The sequence below is a fragment of the Lissotriton helveticus genome, chromosome 9 (genome assembly GCF_964261635.1).
Source record: "Lissotriton helveticus chromosome 9, aLisHel1.1, whole genome shotgun sequence".
In the NCBI taxonomy this organism is placed as follows: domain Eukaryota; kingdom Metazoa; phylum Chordata; class Amphibia; order Caudata; family Salamandridae; genus Lissotriton; species Lissotriton helveticus.
In genome coordinates this window covers 963,635,938-963,651,744 of record NC_136070.1, presented here as the reverse complement: position 1 = coordinate 963,651,744, position 15,807 = coordinate 963,635,938, and the positions used below count along the sequence as shown (strand labels likewise).

The window sequence follows — 15,807 nt, the reverse complement described above, 5'->3', positions numbered from 1 at the left end:
TCCCTACAGGGGATGGATTTTACAGTGGAGCATAGACCTGGTACTGATCACAGCAATGCTGATGGGCTCTCCAGGTATTTCCACTTAGAGCAAGAAGACTCACCTGGTCAAGGTTAGTTTATTGTCCCAAAGTTTGGGGGGGGGGTCATGTAGGAGAGTAGGGTCTGCAATCCTATGATCACCCAGATTTTTGCTTTTTGCTGCACTGGTTTACGACTTTCCCTGGCTGTGGGCCTGCTAATCAGACCCACAGCCTAGCTGTTCTCTCTATCCAAATTGTACTCAGGTACTGAATTGGCACTGGGCCCTCTCCAAGTCCCTGTACCCAGGGCTGAGGTGTACCCAGAAGTCTCCCAGGGGCTGAAGCATGTATTATGCCACCCCTGGGCTGACTAACTAAACTGACACAACTGGCTGCACGACAGCTGGGGCAAGGTGGTGTACTCACCCTTTGCTTTAGATATAGTATACCTATATCTAACCCTAAAATGGATACACAGATCTCCTATCAGTCACTCCTATGGCAGGCCTTAACAATCCTGAAGGCAGAGTGCTTGGAATCGTGTGAGATGGTGCTCTGGCATGAGCTGAGCCTGTCTGCGGCTTTCGGGATCCATCCCTTAGCCGTTTCCATGATATCGCATACCATATACTCTTAAGTGCATTATAATCCTCGCGGTTATATGCCAACTCTGGTATCGCTTTATCAAAACATGTCGAGTAAGGTGTCATACGAATTGGAATACTAACCCCTCGCCAATTCTGGCGACGGGGTTAGCATTCCACCCTTCTAGAGGGACACGACATGTATGTAACCCCTAACCCCGGTTAAAGTCAGACAGAGCCTTAGCATCCACAAAATGGATGCTGCCACCGAGACACAAGTCTGCCCTCCTGCTGCTGGGAGTCCTCCCAGAGCAGGAGATAAGGACAAAGGGTTTCCTGCCAGGGGCGGTGCCAGCACCGTCCCAGACAGGATTTTGTGTATTGTAGGTAGGCAGGGCTTCAGAGGAAGGTGACTGCACGTGGCACCCCGGTGCTCACTGTGCATAGGCTGGCTTGAACCAGTTCCAGGGACACTCCAGACCCTGTGCTGGGGAAAAGCCCGCCAAGGAAGTGGGTGTAACCACCCCCCTCCTGGTCCCACCCCTAGGGCAGGACTTAGTCGCGTGCCAGCCCCCTTTTCCCAGATAAAGGTAGGAGCAGGCCCCCTTCCAAATGAGATCATCTTTGAATCCTGAAACTACTTTCTACGAAAGGAACTCAAGACTTCTTCCTAAGATTTCTCCCTTGTGGCTAAGGAGTAGTCACCCTGCATCCGCAGGCACCATCGCAAGAACACTGCGGTCTGCTGCAAGTCCTTCCTCCGGAATCCGACTGCCCAGTTCGACGAGAACCGGCTTCCCTGGCACCTCTGACCTCTACCCACCTCTACAGCCCAGCTGAGAACCGTGGGTGCGACGAGACCTCGAGGGACCGGCCATCTGCAAGACTGCACGACTTCTGCACAGCAAGCCCGCCGAGGGATTTCCTGGTGAGTGCTTTGGGGTCCGAGAAGCCCCAAACCTGAGCAGCTCCAGCACCGAAGTGCAGCCTCCCAGCATCTCCACGATCTGCGTGGGGCCCTTCTGCTTTTTGCTGCTCACCGCGTTGTTTGGCTACTAGCCCGCTGGCTTGTGGCCTTCTGAACGACGCCCGACGACATCACTGCTGCTGGTCTGGTTGCTCCAGACTGGCCCTTGCCCCCTTTCCGAAGAGGAGCACCCCGGACCCTCCTGGTCCACTCCAGACGCCATTTTGAGTCCACCGCGTGGGCTTGAATAAGCCAAGGCTTGTTGCCCAATCCCGGGTAACTTCGACGCCGACAGCTTCATCCATCGTGGGACAGCTCGCCTTTCCATCCTGGTCGCCGACAACGCCTCCTGGTCCGTGAGATCTGCAGAGCCAGCGTCGCCCACTCACCTAGTCGAGGTGACTACCATCCGGTGCCCTCCTGGTGCCCACTGACTACTGGCTAGTAGTCACGAACTTGGTCCCCTCTGCTTTCAGGTGTCATCCATCTTCCAGATCCAGGCTTGGATCAACTCGAACTCTCTTCACTGGTCGCCTGCCAGCATCTTTTCTTCCAGGCTCCTGGTCCGGCAACGAGGATTCCCGACGTCTTTTGAGACCTATGCAGCTGCAGCCCCTGGGCTAGGTAACTTCGGCATTTCGGTGCCCCAGCATAGCCTCACTATCCAAGGGTCAGGATCCACTGTCGTTTTCTCCCTACCAGGTCGGGTTCGCCCGTGAACACTAACTTTAGCGTTACTAGCTTCCATAGACTTTGTCCCGCATCCCGCGTGAGAGTGCACACTCTGCACCCGAGTCCCCTAGGCCTCCTAGAAGTAATCTAACGATTCCCTAGTCAAGTCCTAGCGATACCAAAGCCTATTAGTCCTGTACTTACCTGCTAGTAATTTCGCATTCCACTTTTTAAGTATATGGTTTTTCGTGCCCCTCGGGCATTTGTGTATACCGTGCTAACTTAAGTATTTTCGTAAGAGTTTTGTTGTGTGCTTAGCACCCTGTCCTCATAAAGAGTACAGGGTTGTTGTGATTCTAATAAATACACTGTTTATTTTCATAACACTTGTGTGGTGTCCTTTCACTGGGTGTTCAAGGGGTAATGTGATGGTAAAACAGCTGGCTTAACACGCCCTCTAGAGTCTTAGCCTTAGACTGCTCGTATCCATGCTACTAGGATAGCTGGTCTATAAGGTTGACTTACAACCAATCATCAATAAGGGTTGTTTGGACTGATATATAGTGATCACTAGAATAGTGAACACTGCACATCAGGCCAACTTCTCACAACTTATATTTATCCCTTGTTACTTCCCTCAACCTCTGTTTATCCTCCTGCCTTACTCTTTACTCCCTCCAATCCTACTTTTTCCCTCCTTAGAGTGCACCCCACCAGATCCAGGACTGTTCATCCCCTTGTTCTGCTGACTTCCACTTCTCCGCCTTTATTTCGCTTCCTTCATGCCCTTGCATTTGCACATATATCCTCGTCTGACCAAACTCCTTTTGTATTTCTCCACTTCACTCTGTCCCGCCTCTCATCCATTTTTTCAATCCTTCTCTCACACCTTGCTATTTTCATTCCCACCATCTCATATTCTTTTGGTCTTTTGGCTCCTTTTGGTGTTCCTCCTCCCTTCTGTCCATCTTCTTTCCTTCAGCACGACTCGTTATTCCAGTTTTGGTTTACAATATGGATTTTATTGGGGTGGGTTGAAGAAAGTTTCTACAGTTTTCTAATATTGGTTAAAGGTCTATGCCATGCACTAGAATGTCATCTACTGTGAACTGGCATCTCTTGATAGCCTTGTCGGCAGGGCTGGACTGGGAACCCAAAGCAGTCCTGACCAGCTCTGACGGGAGGTGCAAGTGAGAAGCAATGCTGCTTTTGGTACTAGGGGCCAATATTGCAGCACTGGGGCAAAACCGGCCCCAGTAACAAACAAGCATTTACAATGCAACGGTTTCGCCTTTGGAAAAGTTTGAGCTATTGGCATTGTGAATGACAAACTTTTTATTTATGTGTTGGTTTTGAAAAAAACAGATAAATAAATGGCATTGTCATTTACAATGGCAATAGCTTAATCTCTCGCAAATGCGATTTGTATTGCAACTATTTAAGTTATCATTTTGCACTACGATGAAAACTGGCTTGTGCATTTACTCCTGCAGAAGAGTATCAAGATGAGAGTCAGCAGGCGTCCCTGTAGGAGGTAGTGTATTCAAGACTGTGCAATACAATACATGCTCCCTTCCCAACTCACTTGGTCTCGAAACATTTACAATGCAATGGTTTCACCTTTAGAAAAGTTATAGCTATTGGCATTGTAAATGACAACATTTGTATTTATGTGTTGGTTTTGAAAACAGATAAATCAAGCATTTACAATGCAACGGTCTCGCCTTTGAAAAAGTTAGAGCTATTGGCATTGTAAATGACAACATTTTTATTTGTGTTGGTTTTGAAAATAGATAAATAAATGGCACTGTCATTTACAATGCCAATAGCTTAATCTCTCGCAAATGCCACACACAAACACACAGACCCACACAGAGTCCCACACACATACATACCTATAGAGCCACATGCAGAGCCACACACACACACAGAGCCACACACTTCCAGTAGTCGGTGGGCAGCGTGGAGCAGACCAGCACCCAGCCCGACAGTGCCAGCAGCAAGGCCACGATCTCCCCCGCCATGCTGGCCATGGTCACCGGTGAGGGTCACAGGGCACAGGTGTCAGGGCAGAGGGCACAGGGGTAAGAGCTGAGGGCAGAGGGGTGAGTGCTGAGGGCAGAGGGGTGAGAGCTGAGGGCAGAGGGGTGAGAGCTGAGGGCAGAGGGGTAAGTGCTGAGGGCAGAGGGGTGAGGGCAGAGGGGTAAGTGCTGAGGGCAGAGGGGTGAGAGCTGAGGGCTGAGGGGTGAGAGCTGAGGGCAGAGGTAAGAGCTGAGGGCACAGGAGTCAGAAGCGAGGGCCTAGGAAGAGCTGAGGGCACAGGGCAGGGTAAGAGCTGAGGGCAGAGGGGTAAGAGCTGAGGGCAGAGGGGTAAGAGCTGAGGGCAGAGGGGTAAGAGCTGAGGGCACTGGGGTAATAGCACACATCTCCCCCTCACTCGCCCCCCCCCCGCACGAACAGTAGCTCAATAAAGTACAAGAACATAAAAGGTACACAAGAAACTGAATACATAACAGCCAAACTAAAGGAACATAACACTGAAACAATGAAAGTAAAATAGAACTTCATGAACCATGTATACACCGTACAGGAAATAAGCTTTGAGCTGAACACCACCATTCACACAGAGCAAATAGCAGCACACCCAATCTCACATACCCCCTCACACAGGGAACTCAAGTACACACCCATAAAAGGCACACACAACCATAAATAAACTCAACACCAATACTCTGCATGGCCATCACACCCAGTAAAGTATGCACGTTCCATGCAAACAGGAGTACACCCACTCTATGGAAAGAGAAAATAGGCTTTCGACGTGATGGAGTATGTACCTGCCACGCAAAGAGCACACAGGCATTCAACCCAGTGGAGTATGTACCCTCCAGCAAACAGGCATTCAATGCAGTGGAGTAATCACTATGCACGCAAACAGCATATGGGCATTAAAACCAGTGGAGTACTCACCGACCAAGCTAACCGCATATGGAACGTCAACCCAGTGGAGTATGCAGACTCCAAGCAAACAGGCATTCAGTTCAGTGGAGTATTTACGCGCCACGCAAACGGCACACAAGCATTCAACCCAGTGGACTACACACACACCCCACGCAAACAGCACATGGAATTTCAACCCTGTGGCTTACGCATCCTCCACACAAACAGGACGTCTGCATCAGAATACCCTGGGGCCCGCCCTCCCATCCATGTGGCCGACAAACAAAAGTATGCAAAAGGATGACATTTGGGCACAAACATCACACACCAAAGTGCACTCAACACCTCACACACTTTCTTCCCACGGACCCACACACTCTTACACGACACAGTAACACATTGCAAGTAACTCGGCACTCAAATTGCCAGTGAAGTACGTCTTAAATGATGCAGAAAATGAAACGGACATTTGCATTAAACGCCCATAAATGCCAAAGCCATCTAAAGCAGAATTAATTAATTAAAGACGTCCATGCATGTGCACAAACATTGGTAAACTTTGGCAATGGAGTTCATTCACCCCTCCCCCACCCGTCGCCGCGTCCCTTCCGACCCCCCACTGCTTTCTCTGTGGATGTAAAAGTGGCTGGGGCCAGCGTCTTGACAGATGACTGGGATAACGCTGCGGGGCTCACTGATAACCAGGCGTGAGGCGGCCAGCCCGCGGGCATCACTGCAACTGGTAGAAAGTGGGTCTGCGGGGGACCTGGCGTCTGAAGAGAATGTATGCTACATCTGCATGATGTAGCATACAAGTGTGAACGAGTTTCACAGCCAAATACTTGCTTACTGTTCTTTGAGTGATTTTAAAACGGAAGGCTTAATAGATTAATATCGGCCGTGTACAGTTTTACCTGATTTGATATGCACCCCTTTTCCCCCTACCCCCCCCCAAAAACTACTTGCACTACGGGTGTGCTCCCAAAGGCCACGAGGAACACAGCCTATCTGAGCACAAGGACACATGGAGGACAACCTGCTTCGAAGCACACGAAGTTACCCGCCCATGACACAGGAAGGGAGCGCAGACACCTACCCGGTGTCCCGTCAATGTCAGTTGGGACGAATACACTTAAATTCGGTCTATCCTGTGCACATTCTTTGAAGTTAAAATCTATATGGGCAACGAACGAATATTCATTCCATTGGACACATCTACTTAAATATGTATGAAGCTAGCACTGCACATGATAAAGTACGTTCTGTCAAAACAAAATTCAATTACACAAGAACTTGAAAACGAATGTGAAAAAACATGGTCTGACAACTTCGTAGTGGGAGCGGCTTAACTGTACTTCGTCACGGGCACTACGCAAAGCATAAGGACATTTTGTTTAGCTTTTGAATTACTTAAACTACAGATGGGTTTAGGCTACGGTTCTTTAAAGTAAAGTACAAAAAGCATTGCCAGTATAACTTTAAGTGTATTTTTTAATTTGGTCATATTTTCGAAACACGTAAAACAAACATGGAGAGGACATGAGACGGGGACAACATAGACAACACCACGGGGTAACGGAAAACAGAAACAACAGCAACAAGACACGGAAAAACGATCAGAATACCCTGGGGCCCGCCCTCCCATCCATGTGGCCGACAAACAAAAGTATGCAAAAGGATGACATTTGGGCACAAACATCACACACCAAAGTGCATTCAACACCTCACACACTTTCTTCCCACGGACCCACACACTCTTACACGACACAGTAACACATTGCAAGTAACTCGGCACTCAAATTGCCAGTGAAGTACGTGTTAAATGATGCAGAAAATGAAACGGACATTTGGATTACCATTGCATTGTAATTCTGATCGGGACCCCGCTGCTCCTCCTGCCAATGATCTTTGCACTTCCACCCAAGGTATTGTGCCTAAGTTTATTGACATTGCTACATTTTCAGATGACGTTCAGCAAGCTGCCCTATATTAGACGTCAGCAGGTTGATCTTTCCTGTGACTTTTCATTGCCTTATGGGTCCTGTAGTCCTAGTGTTATATAGGAGAAAAGAAAAAAGTTACCAGAATGCTTGTGTAACTAGGGCTGAATAAACTACTCACGCATGACTTGGAAATGGAACAACTTAGATATGATTGAGAAAGGGTGTTTTGTGTGGGGGGAGGAGGCGGAGGTGTATTGCTTAAATACATTAAATTAACCCATGCTGTCGCTGCTTAATATATATTTGTTCGTCCTCCCTGGTTTCTCACAATGGTGCACGCTTTCTCTGGGGGTGCTGGTGCTGGTGTTTGTGGGAGGTAATCTGCTTGGGGGGTTTGCACATCTGGCAGTTGTACAAAAAGCAGACATTTGAGACTTTTTAACCCGACTGCCCTTCTTTTCCACCGGGCAGCAGCACCGCGCATTTTGAAGAATTAAAGAAACGTTTCGACCGCTGTTTAAATTGCACTTCAGGCGCGAGTCGGTGCGGCCGGCTGTTTTGCTTCAGGTGTCCTTGGACCACGCAACTACTATCGGTGACAGGGGCCAGGTTGGACATGTTCTTTTATTTATTTTATGCGTTTTTATATAGCGCAGACTTTACCCGGCGTCAGAGCGCTTCACAATAGGAACAGTAATGATACATGAGGTGAACATTACAAGTGAGCATGTTACAAAAGCAAACGTTACGTTACATGGGGCAATAGTGACAATTGTGCATGTATAAAGAGCAAACAAAACACAAGAGGTAGCAAACGGTACGTTACAATAGGAACAAGTCGCTGAGCCGCTGTATGTTGATAGGCGCTTCCGGCTGCAGGCTACCTACCACCGTTTGCGGACTCCCGGCCATATCTGGGGGGGCTCCTGCTGGGTCTCGCCTCGCATTCTGCAGCCGAAGCGCGGCGTTGAGGCAAGAGATAGGCTCCGAAGCGATCCTCGCACCTGTGTCCGAGCACAGACTGCTTCTTTCGACGCGGTGGCGGGATCGGAGCTTGCTTTTTCGCCGCGGGGGTCGCTGCTCACGCGCAGCTGGCGGCTTTCTATTTCTGGCATGCCTGCTGCCTCCGGCCGCGCGGCTCTGCACAGCGGCGGGCTCAGGTGGAGGAGGTCTCGGAGGAGGCGAGCGAGCGAGGCCTGCTCGTGCCATTCACCTCAGAAGCCCGCTTCCCCGGCCTCTTCGCGCTTCCCCGGAGCCCCGGTTGTGCACCTCGATGAAGATGGGATTGATTAAACACAGCGCCCTGTTGCTCTGGCTGCACTCCAGCTCCGAGGGCGTCCGGGTCCTGATGGAATGCACTCCATTGATATGCGGCCTCCGCTTGCAGAGTCCGAGGGGAGAGGCTTCGGGGGAGGAGGCGGTTTGTTGTGTCGGCTCAGAGTAGGGAGCGGGTCAGGTCTGCGTCCTCACAGGGAGAGCCGTCCGGCTGGTGTGAGGAAGGATGCCGCAGAAAGAAAAAAAAATAAACACACCCACTGCAGCGATGACGTAGGAAAGGGGGTGGGATGAGTAAAAATCGCGGTAACGCCCACGAATCTGCTCCGGCCATGACGGGCAGATGTCTGTTCCAATGGCTAGCCTCCATTTATGGAGCTAGCCAATGGAACAGAGGGCGGATTCCCAAGCCACATACTCTAAACAAAAGATTTCGCCTTGCGCGAAACGCTGCTTGCGCAGCTTTTCGCCAGGTTGAAACCTAAAAACGTCCTTCTCTGTTGCCAAACCGGCGCTACCATTCCATCCTCCCGGGAAAACGCCTGATGCTTGCTACGTCCTGTCCGGCCCTTCTTGTAGAGCTACTAGCCACTCTCTACTGCTGATGAGGGTTTGCTTTGGGTGTTACTTATACAATTTATAAAGAACGAGCTAACACAGAGGGGTGACAGAATGCTGTGCCATATAGGTTCTAGATAAATATAAATCATAAATATAAATAAAAACATTAGCACATTGGTTAGAAATACAAAAACATAACAGTAAAAAAATAAGGAGCCCAATCGGATAACTTCGACATAATAAGATTCAACACAAATGGTACTTCTGGACCAATTAGGTGGATGAGTGAAAGCCTGGACAGAGAATGAGTAAGCTAAAGAGCTGTGATTGTAACTATTTGCAAAGATACTGGGTCAAAGGCGCAGCAGATTCACGTGGCAGGGAAATACTCAAATGTTGTATAGAATGAAAGAAAACCTAGAATGGAAGAAATAAGAAATATCCAGAATAAAGCATTACCTATAGTTCACACCGAGTCAATGTTTATCATGAGCAAGTTGTATCTCAGAATGTAAATAACTAAAATATAATCTGACATAAATATTGTGGCTTTAAAATCACTTACAGAAAGTGCTCTATTGAGTGTGGACTTTCAGATAAAAACTCTAGTGAAGCAATATTTTAGCAAAGTATATTTAGGAGATTCTATTTTTGGGAGATGATGTTTAGGTCATGATATTCTAGTACTGTATCACTGAGGATACGTGCTTTTCTCAGTTGGTAACAGTAACTTGTGTTATTTAGAGTGCTTAGCAATATCAAAATCTTTGACATTATGAACTAAATGGAAAAAAGAATTAAGATGTATTACAATAGTAAAATTGATAGTGATCTGATTGTGTGAGTTTTGCAACACGAACCTTTAAATATAAAAAAAATTACATAGTATGAAGCCCAAAGGTCGGTCCACCTTTGCTAACAATTATAGTGACAAAAAACAGGTTGGTAATGAAAGTGAAGGCACTTAAGACCATAAATAGCAAACAGAGGTCATGTTTAGATAATATTGACAGTTTTCATCCTAATGTTTGACTTGGGTACTTCCATCCATTTCCAAGTATCCCAATGAGGATGCGGTTCCACAAATATAGTAAAAACTTTGGAATTAGTAATTTAGGAATGAACCCTGAGGAATTCAACGTGGGATAGGGAGGTTTTGACCTGGAGGCTCCTAATTCCACACTCTGAGAGCTATCATTCCACAAACATTGTGAAACTCTCTCTGTCCATCATATGTCATTCAGCATCAGGCAATTGCTTTCTGAAGTAAGACTCCTGGTATGTGGAGTGCCCAAAGGCCAGAGTAAATATGAAATAGCCTTTGTTCTAGATGCTTCGTAAATCTAACACAGCCTTGGAAAGAGCTGTCCAACATTGCTCCACATGAGCAGGTGCCGTGACTAATCTTTAGGATACCCAGTGATCGCATCTCAAGCAGTAATGTAAAAAAGGCGTTGACTAATTGAACTGAAATATTACATAGGTAGTACATATAAGCCATAGATGCAAATCCCTGGTACCAAGGTATAAATATGAGTATAACATCTCTCCAACTCAAATAATAGCTTGAAGCACATTTTTTAAATTCAACTGTTTTTCAACAGACATTAGCTTATGAGCTGTGAAAATACACACATTTTTGTCTTGAATACTTGCTTTTTAATTTTGGTATGCATATAATAATTTAACCAAGCAAAACTTTTGATAGTCTTTGGCTGGGCTGCATGCAGGACAGCTATTCACCTCACAGGTACCTGGAGATCTACTTGCCGCTCACGAGGTACTTGTTAGAGACACCTGCCGTAGTGTTAAAAACTCTCATCGGAAGCTTGGCACTCCAACCTGCGTAAGAAAACTTCCTAGATCTGGGCTTTGTTGTACTTGAAGGCTAGGGGTAGGGTTTTTAGTGGTCAGGAAGAATGGCGCTCAGACTAATGCGCGTGGTGTCTTCTATGGACCTGAGTAGGTACGGTGCCGCCAGGTCGGGGTAATTACCCAATAACCCGCGGAATTGTGTGAATCGAAGCATCCACACTGGAAAATGAGCACAGTCCTGGGCCCAAGTGGTGGCAGATAAATTGTGGAGATCCACGAGGCATATACGTGCTGTGAGGCGGGTGCGCCTGTATTGTGGTAGAAGCGAGACCGGAAGACAGTGGAGCCGTCTGGATAACCCGGGTTATCCCGACGGCTCCAGTGTGTTTGCTTTCAGGCCCTGAAGAGTCACAGGACCACTCCTAGTGACGAAACATGTGTCGGCTGGTTGTTTGGTTCAATACAGACATTGCTTCATGATAAAAAACTTTTCAAACTTACACTGGTGTCGACCACTGCATTTGTAATACGTGTAAGACTTCCACAAACATTGTGATATCTCCACCAAGTGTGCCCAAGACTGTGCTCATCTATTGTACCTGAGTCCAGAAAAGCACCACAAACCATTAAGTTTGTGTGCTGAACAAGACACGTTCCCTGTAGGTCCTTTCATTTATAACCTCTGTAATTTAGTGTCTAGGATAGACACTATCACTTGATATATCAAGTAGCATGCTGTATCGATGCTACTTAGGGTAGTCAGTGAAAATGCACATTAATTTAGCAAAGTTATTGATGAAGGTATTTGTAGTATCCAATGCTTAATTTGATCTTGTGGTTTCCAGTGCTCGGCACACAAACTTTTTTGCCAACACCCTTGCTTGTGACAGTCTGGCTAATTTAAAGAAGACCACAACAACAGTTAATTATTAATTTAATATAGATGAAAAATGGCTATTACCTGTGGCCCAAGCCATTCTTATAGCGTGGGGGCCTGGAATAGTCTGAATGTCACCCTTGTAGGAGTGTGACGGTTACTAGCTGTGTTTTTACTGTCGTTGGCAGCATGGCAGAGGCAATGTGTAGTGCAAGCTGCAGTGGCCGCCTGACAAGAGCCCTGGCACTACTTTTTTTTTTTTTTAAAACAAATTAAGCGCTGGTAGTATTGCAACTGATATAACACACTACCATTAAACAACATCATCTTTGAAACCACTTACATCTTTAAAATGATGATCTCATTTTTGGCTGCCTTCCGCACTTTTCGGCCATCTCGTTTCAAAAACTTCTTGCAGGTGAAGACCTTTCCTGTTGTTTTTTCTTTTGCTCGAAAAATTTCGCAGAATTCTTCCCTGAAAAAAAAGAATGCATGTTCAAGTATGTAAAATTTTCTAATGGCAGAGAAACCTTTGCACCATGCAAATTAATTTAGAGTATGTGACACAAGAAGCAACTGATATTGAAGTAGGACATAGTAGCATAGATACACTGAGCCATATTTATGACAACGTGTTGCAGTGCAGTGCAACAAGTCACCTTGCTGCGCTGCGCTGCACTTCACTGCGTCCCTGGGAAAGGGTAGGAATGCACTGTATTTAAGGCATATGGCACATTCCTGTCCTATCACCCTGTGCTGGCGCACAATGGGATACCTAGCGCCAACGCAGGCACCCTTGCACCATGGTGCAAGTGTGCATGCATTGCATGCAAGATTTTCTTTGTGCAGGAAGGTACATCTTCCTGCACAAAAACAGTCCTTGGAGTCCATGTGTGCTGCAGAATGCACATAGAAATAGGAAGTAAAGAGGAGAAATACAGATATTACTCCTCGTTGCACCTCTCCTGGGGAGGCGTATCTTTTTTGGCTCATTCCCAGATTTATCAGGTTTGGTAAATCTGGAAATGCATCAAAAACCATGAGAGTTGCGTGGGAACAACCATGCAATGCCCATGGAATGCTTCTCTTGCACAGAGTAATGTAAAGCAGCGATTTGCGCTGCTTTGCATTAATTCAGATTTTTTCAAGCCATTCAAAGCCATGCAAAGTGGCTTTGAGTGTCTTAAAAAACCTGGCTTAAAGGTTTGCGTCATGCATGTACCATGTTGTGTGGTGCAAGCATGACGCAAACCTCCGATAAATATGCCCCTCTGTTTTGCCACTTTTGTTTAAAACGACTTCATGGAAAAGGACTATTATTAAAGAAATTAGGCATTATTAAATCTAACAGTTGTTTGATAAATGTATGTTCCTGAAACCCTTAGACCTCAAAACAACTTGTCTCTAAGTGTACATACCATGTAGTATACAAAGAATTGTTAATATAAACGTGAACTGGATTAAGAAAGACCTGTTATATACGATGAAAGTGTCAGAAAGAGATAGAAAAAGAGAAAGAAGAAATAGAAACGAAGTGTCAGACCAATTATTCAAGGACTAGCGAAGTAAGAGACAACGATCAATCTTTGCAACAGGAAGTTGCCTCAGGAGACGTAAAACCAGATGCTACTGCAAGCTCACTAAAATGCCAAGTGAACCATATTTTTAAAAAATATTTTTTATTAGCTTTAATGAATGGTGTATTAAATATAACTGGTACATCAGCTGTGAGCTTGAGGCAAACATGGCATACTAGCGGTGATTTACCCATATATATTCCATGACAGCGAATGTCTACAGCTGTACAATTGTCTGGTCGAGACAGCAACCACCCTAATTCCTAGTCCACTGTCAATATGTTCAGAGTGGGTGTTCATCAGACAGCTGACACCATTGCTTATATAATTGGGATCATACCTCAGCATCCTCTTCTAGCTTGTCATCGTTCCATAGCATTTTTACCCTTGTTTCCTCGGCCACTCTCCATTCCGTCAGATCTCTCAGCCAAATCTTCAGTTCGGGGGTCTGGGGGCCAAGCAACATTAGAGCTATCCAGCGCCTTGCCAACCACAAGGCGAAATCTATGAACTTCTTTTTCACTTTGGGACTTATTTACAAGCCCATTGCGCCGCTTGTGTCACTTTATTTGATGCACCGGTGGCGCAATGGGCCTGCCCACATTTACAAGGCCATGTAAAGTCACCCTACTAGACTTTTCATGGCCTTGTAAATATGAGACCATTTCGCGCATTACTCTGTGTGAAAGAGGCGTACCATGGGCGTTGCTGTGGGTGTTCCCACACAACATCCATGGAACTTGATGCAGTCCCAGATTTACAACATTTTGTAAAACTGGGAATGTGTCAGAATCCTACGCCTTGCCTGGGGTAACGAGGAGAAATACTTTTATTTCTCCTTCTCCTTTTTTAGTTCTCACTGAGCGAACGCGCATGCGTTCTCAGCGAGACTTAAGTAAGGGCTCTCAAATATGCAACACATAGGCGGATTGCCTACAGTGCATGTGTGCGGGCGCGTGCACATCGCACACCATTTGCCTCTCTCCTCACTCATGCTGTTTTGCTTGCAGCCGGCATCACACTTCAAAGGGATCCGCTCCCCGCCCCCGCCGTTTCTGGCTTTGCTCGCTGAAGGTCACACCCAATTAAATAGCCGAGGTAATGCGCCCATAAATTATATTGTTGCTTACTGCTACTTTGGTGTCACCTCCATCATTGGATCCCAGTCTTTTGCTATCTAAATATTGTAAAATAGACATGAAAGGTTTAGTTATGTCCTGATTAGGGTCACTTTGGAAAGTCTTACAGAAACTACACTGTACGCATTCCTACCCGTTCTGGTCTCGTTTCTTAGAGGTATATGGTGCTGTTCATTCATACTTGCCAGAGATGGCGAAAGAGCTATTTTGAGCTTCTTATTTAATTATGTGCTAAGAAATGTTTTATTGTGTACTATACCTTGATGCCAAATTCTGTGTGAAGTCCCTGCATTGCAATAAACGCCTAGAGGCGCTGCTGAATTTTGCACAGCCTGCTGGCAGACTCCTGCAGGATTACCACGACACCCACCTCCACCACCACCATGTCCACCACCACTACGACCACCACCACATCCACCACCACATCCACCGCCACCATGTCCACAACCACGTCCACCACCAACACGCCCACAATCACCACCTTCACCACCACCACATCCAACACATCCACCATCACTACATCCACCACCACCATGCCCACCACCACCATCACCACCACATCCACCACTACTACCACCACCACCACATCCACCACCACGTCCACATCCACCACCACCACCACGTCCACTACCACCACGTCCACAATCACCACCTCCACCATATCCACTACCACTGCATCCACCCCCACTACGTGCACCACCATCACGTCCACCACTTCAACCACCTCCACCACCATCACATCCTCCACCACCACCATGTCCACCACCATTACCACCACCACATCCACCACTACGTCCACCACCACCACGTCCACAATCACCACCTCCACCACCACCACATCCACCACCACTACATCCACCAACACTACGTCCACCACCACCCCGTCCACCACCAACCCACCTCCACCACCACATCCACCACCACCACGTCCAACACCACGTCCACAATCACCACCTCCACCACCACCACATCCACCACCACTACATCCACCACCACTATGTCCACCACACCCACCACCACCACACCCACCTCCACCACCACATCCACCACCACCACGTCCACCAACACCATGTCCACAATCACCACCTCCACCACCACCACATCCACCACCACTATGTCCACCACCACCACACCCACCACCATCACACCCACCTCCACCACCACATCCAGCACCACCTCCACCACCATGTCCACTACCACCACCACCACATCCACCACCACGTCCACAATCACCACCTCCACCACCACCATGTCCACCACCACTACACCACCACCACAGTCACCACCACACATCCACAATCACCACCTCCACCACCACCACATCCACCACCACTACATCTGCCACCACTACGTCCACCACCACCATGTCCACCACCGCCACACCCACCTCCACCACATCCACCACCACGTCCACCACCACCATGTTCTCCACCAC

At 47.3% G+C, this 15,807-nt stretch overlaps 1 protein-coding gene across 1 annotated transcript in view; it reads right to left on the bottom strand.

Annotated features, from left to right (window-relative positions):
- CAMKV (CaM kinase like vesicle associated) overlaps positions 1-15,807 on the bottom strand; it is a 296,840-nt gene that overhangs the window by 189,288 nt on the left and 91,745 nt on the right. The window contains exon 2 of the mRNA XM_078662250.1: positions 12,000-12,131. Within this exon, the coding sequence (XP_078518376.1) occupies positions 12,000-12,131 (132 nt within the window). The remainder of the gene's footprint in view (positions 1-11,999; positions 12,132-15,807) is intronic.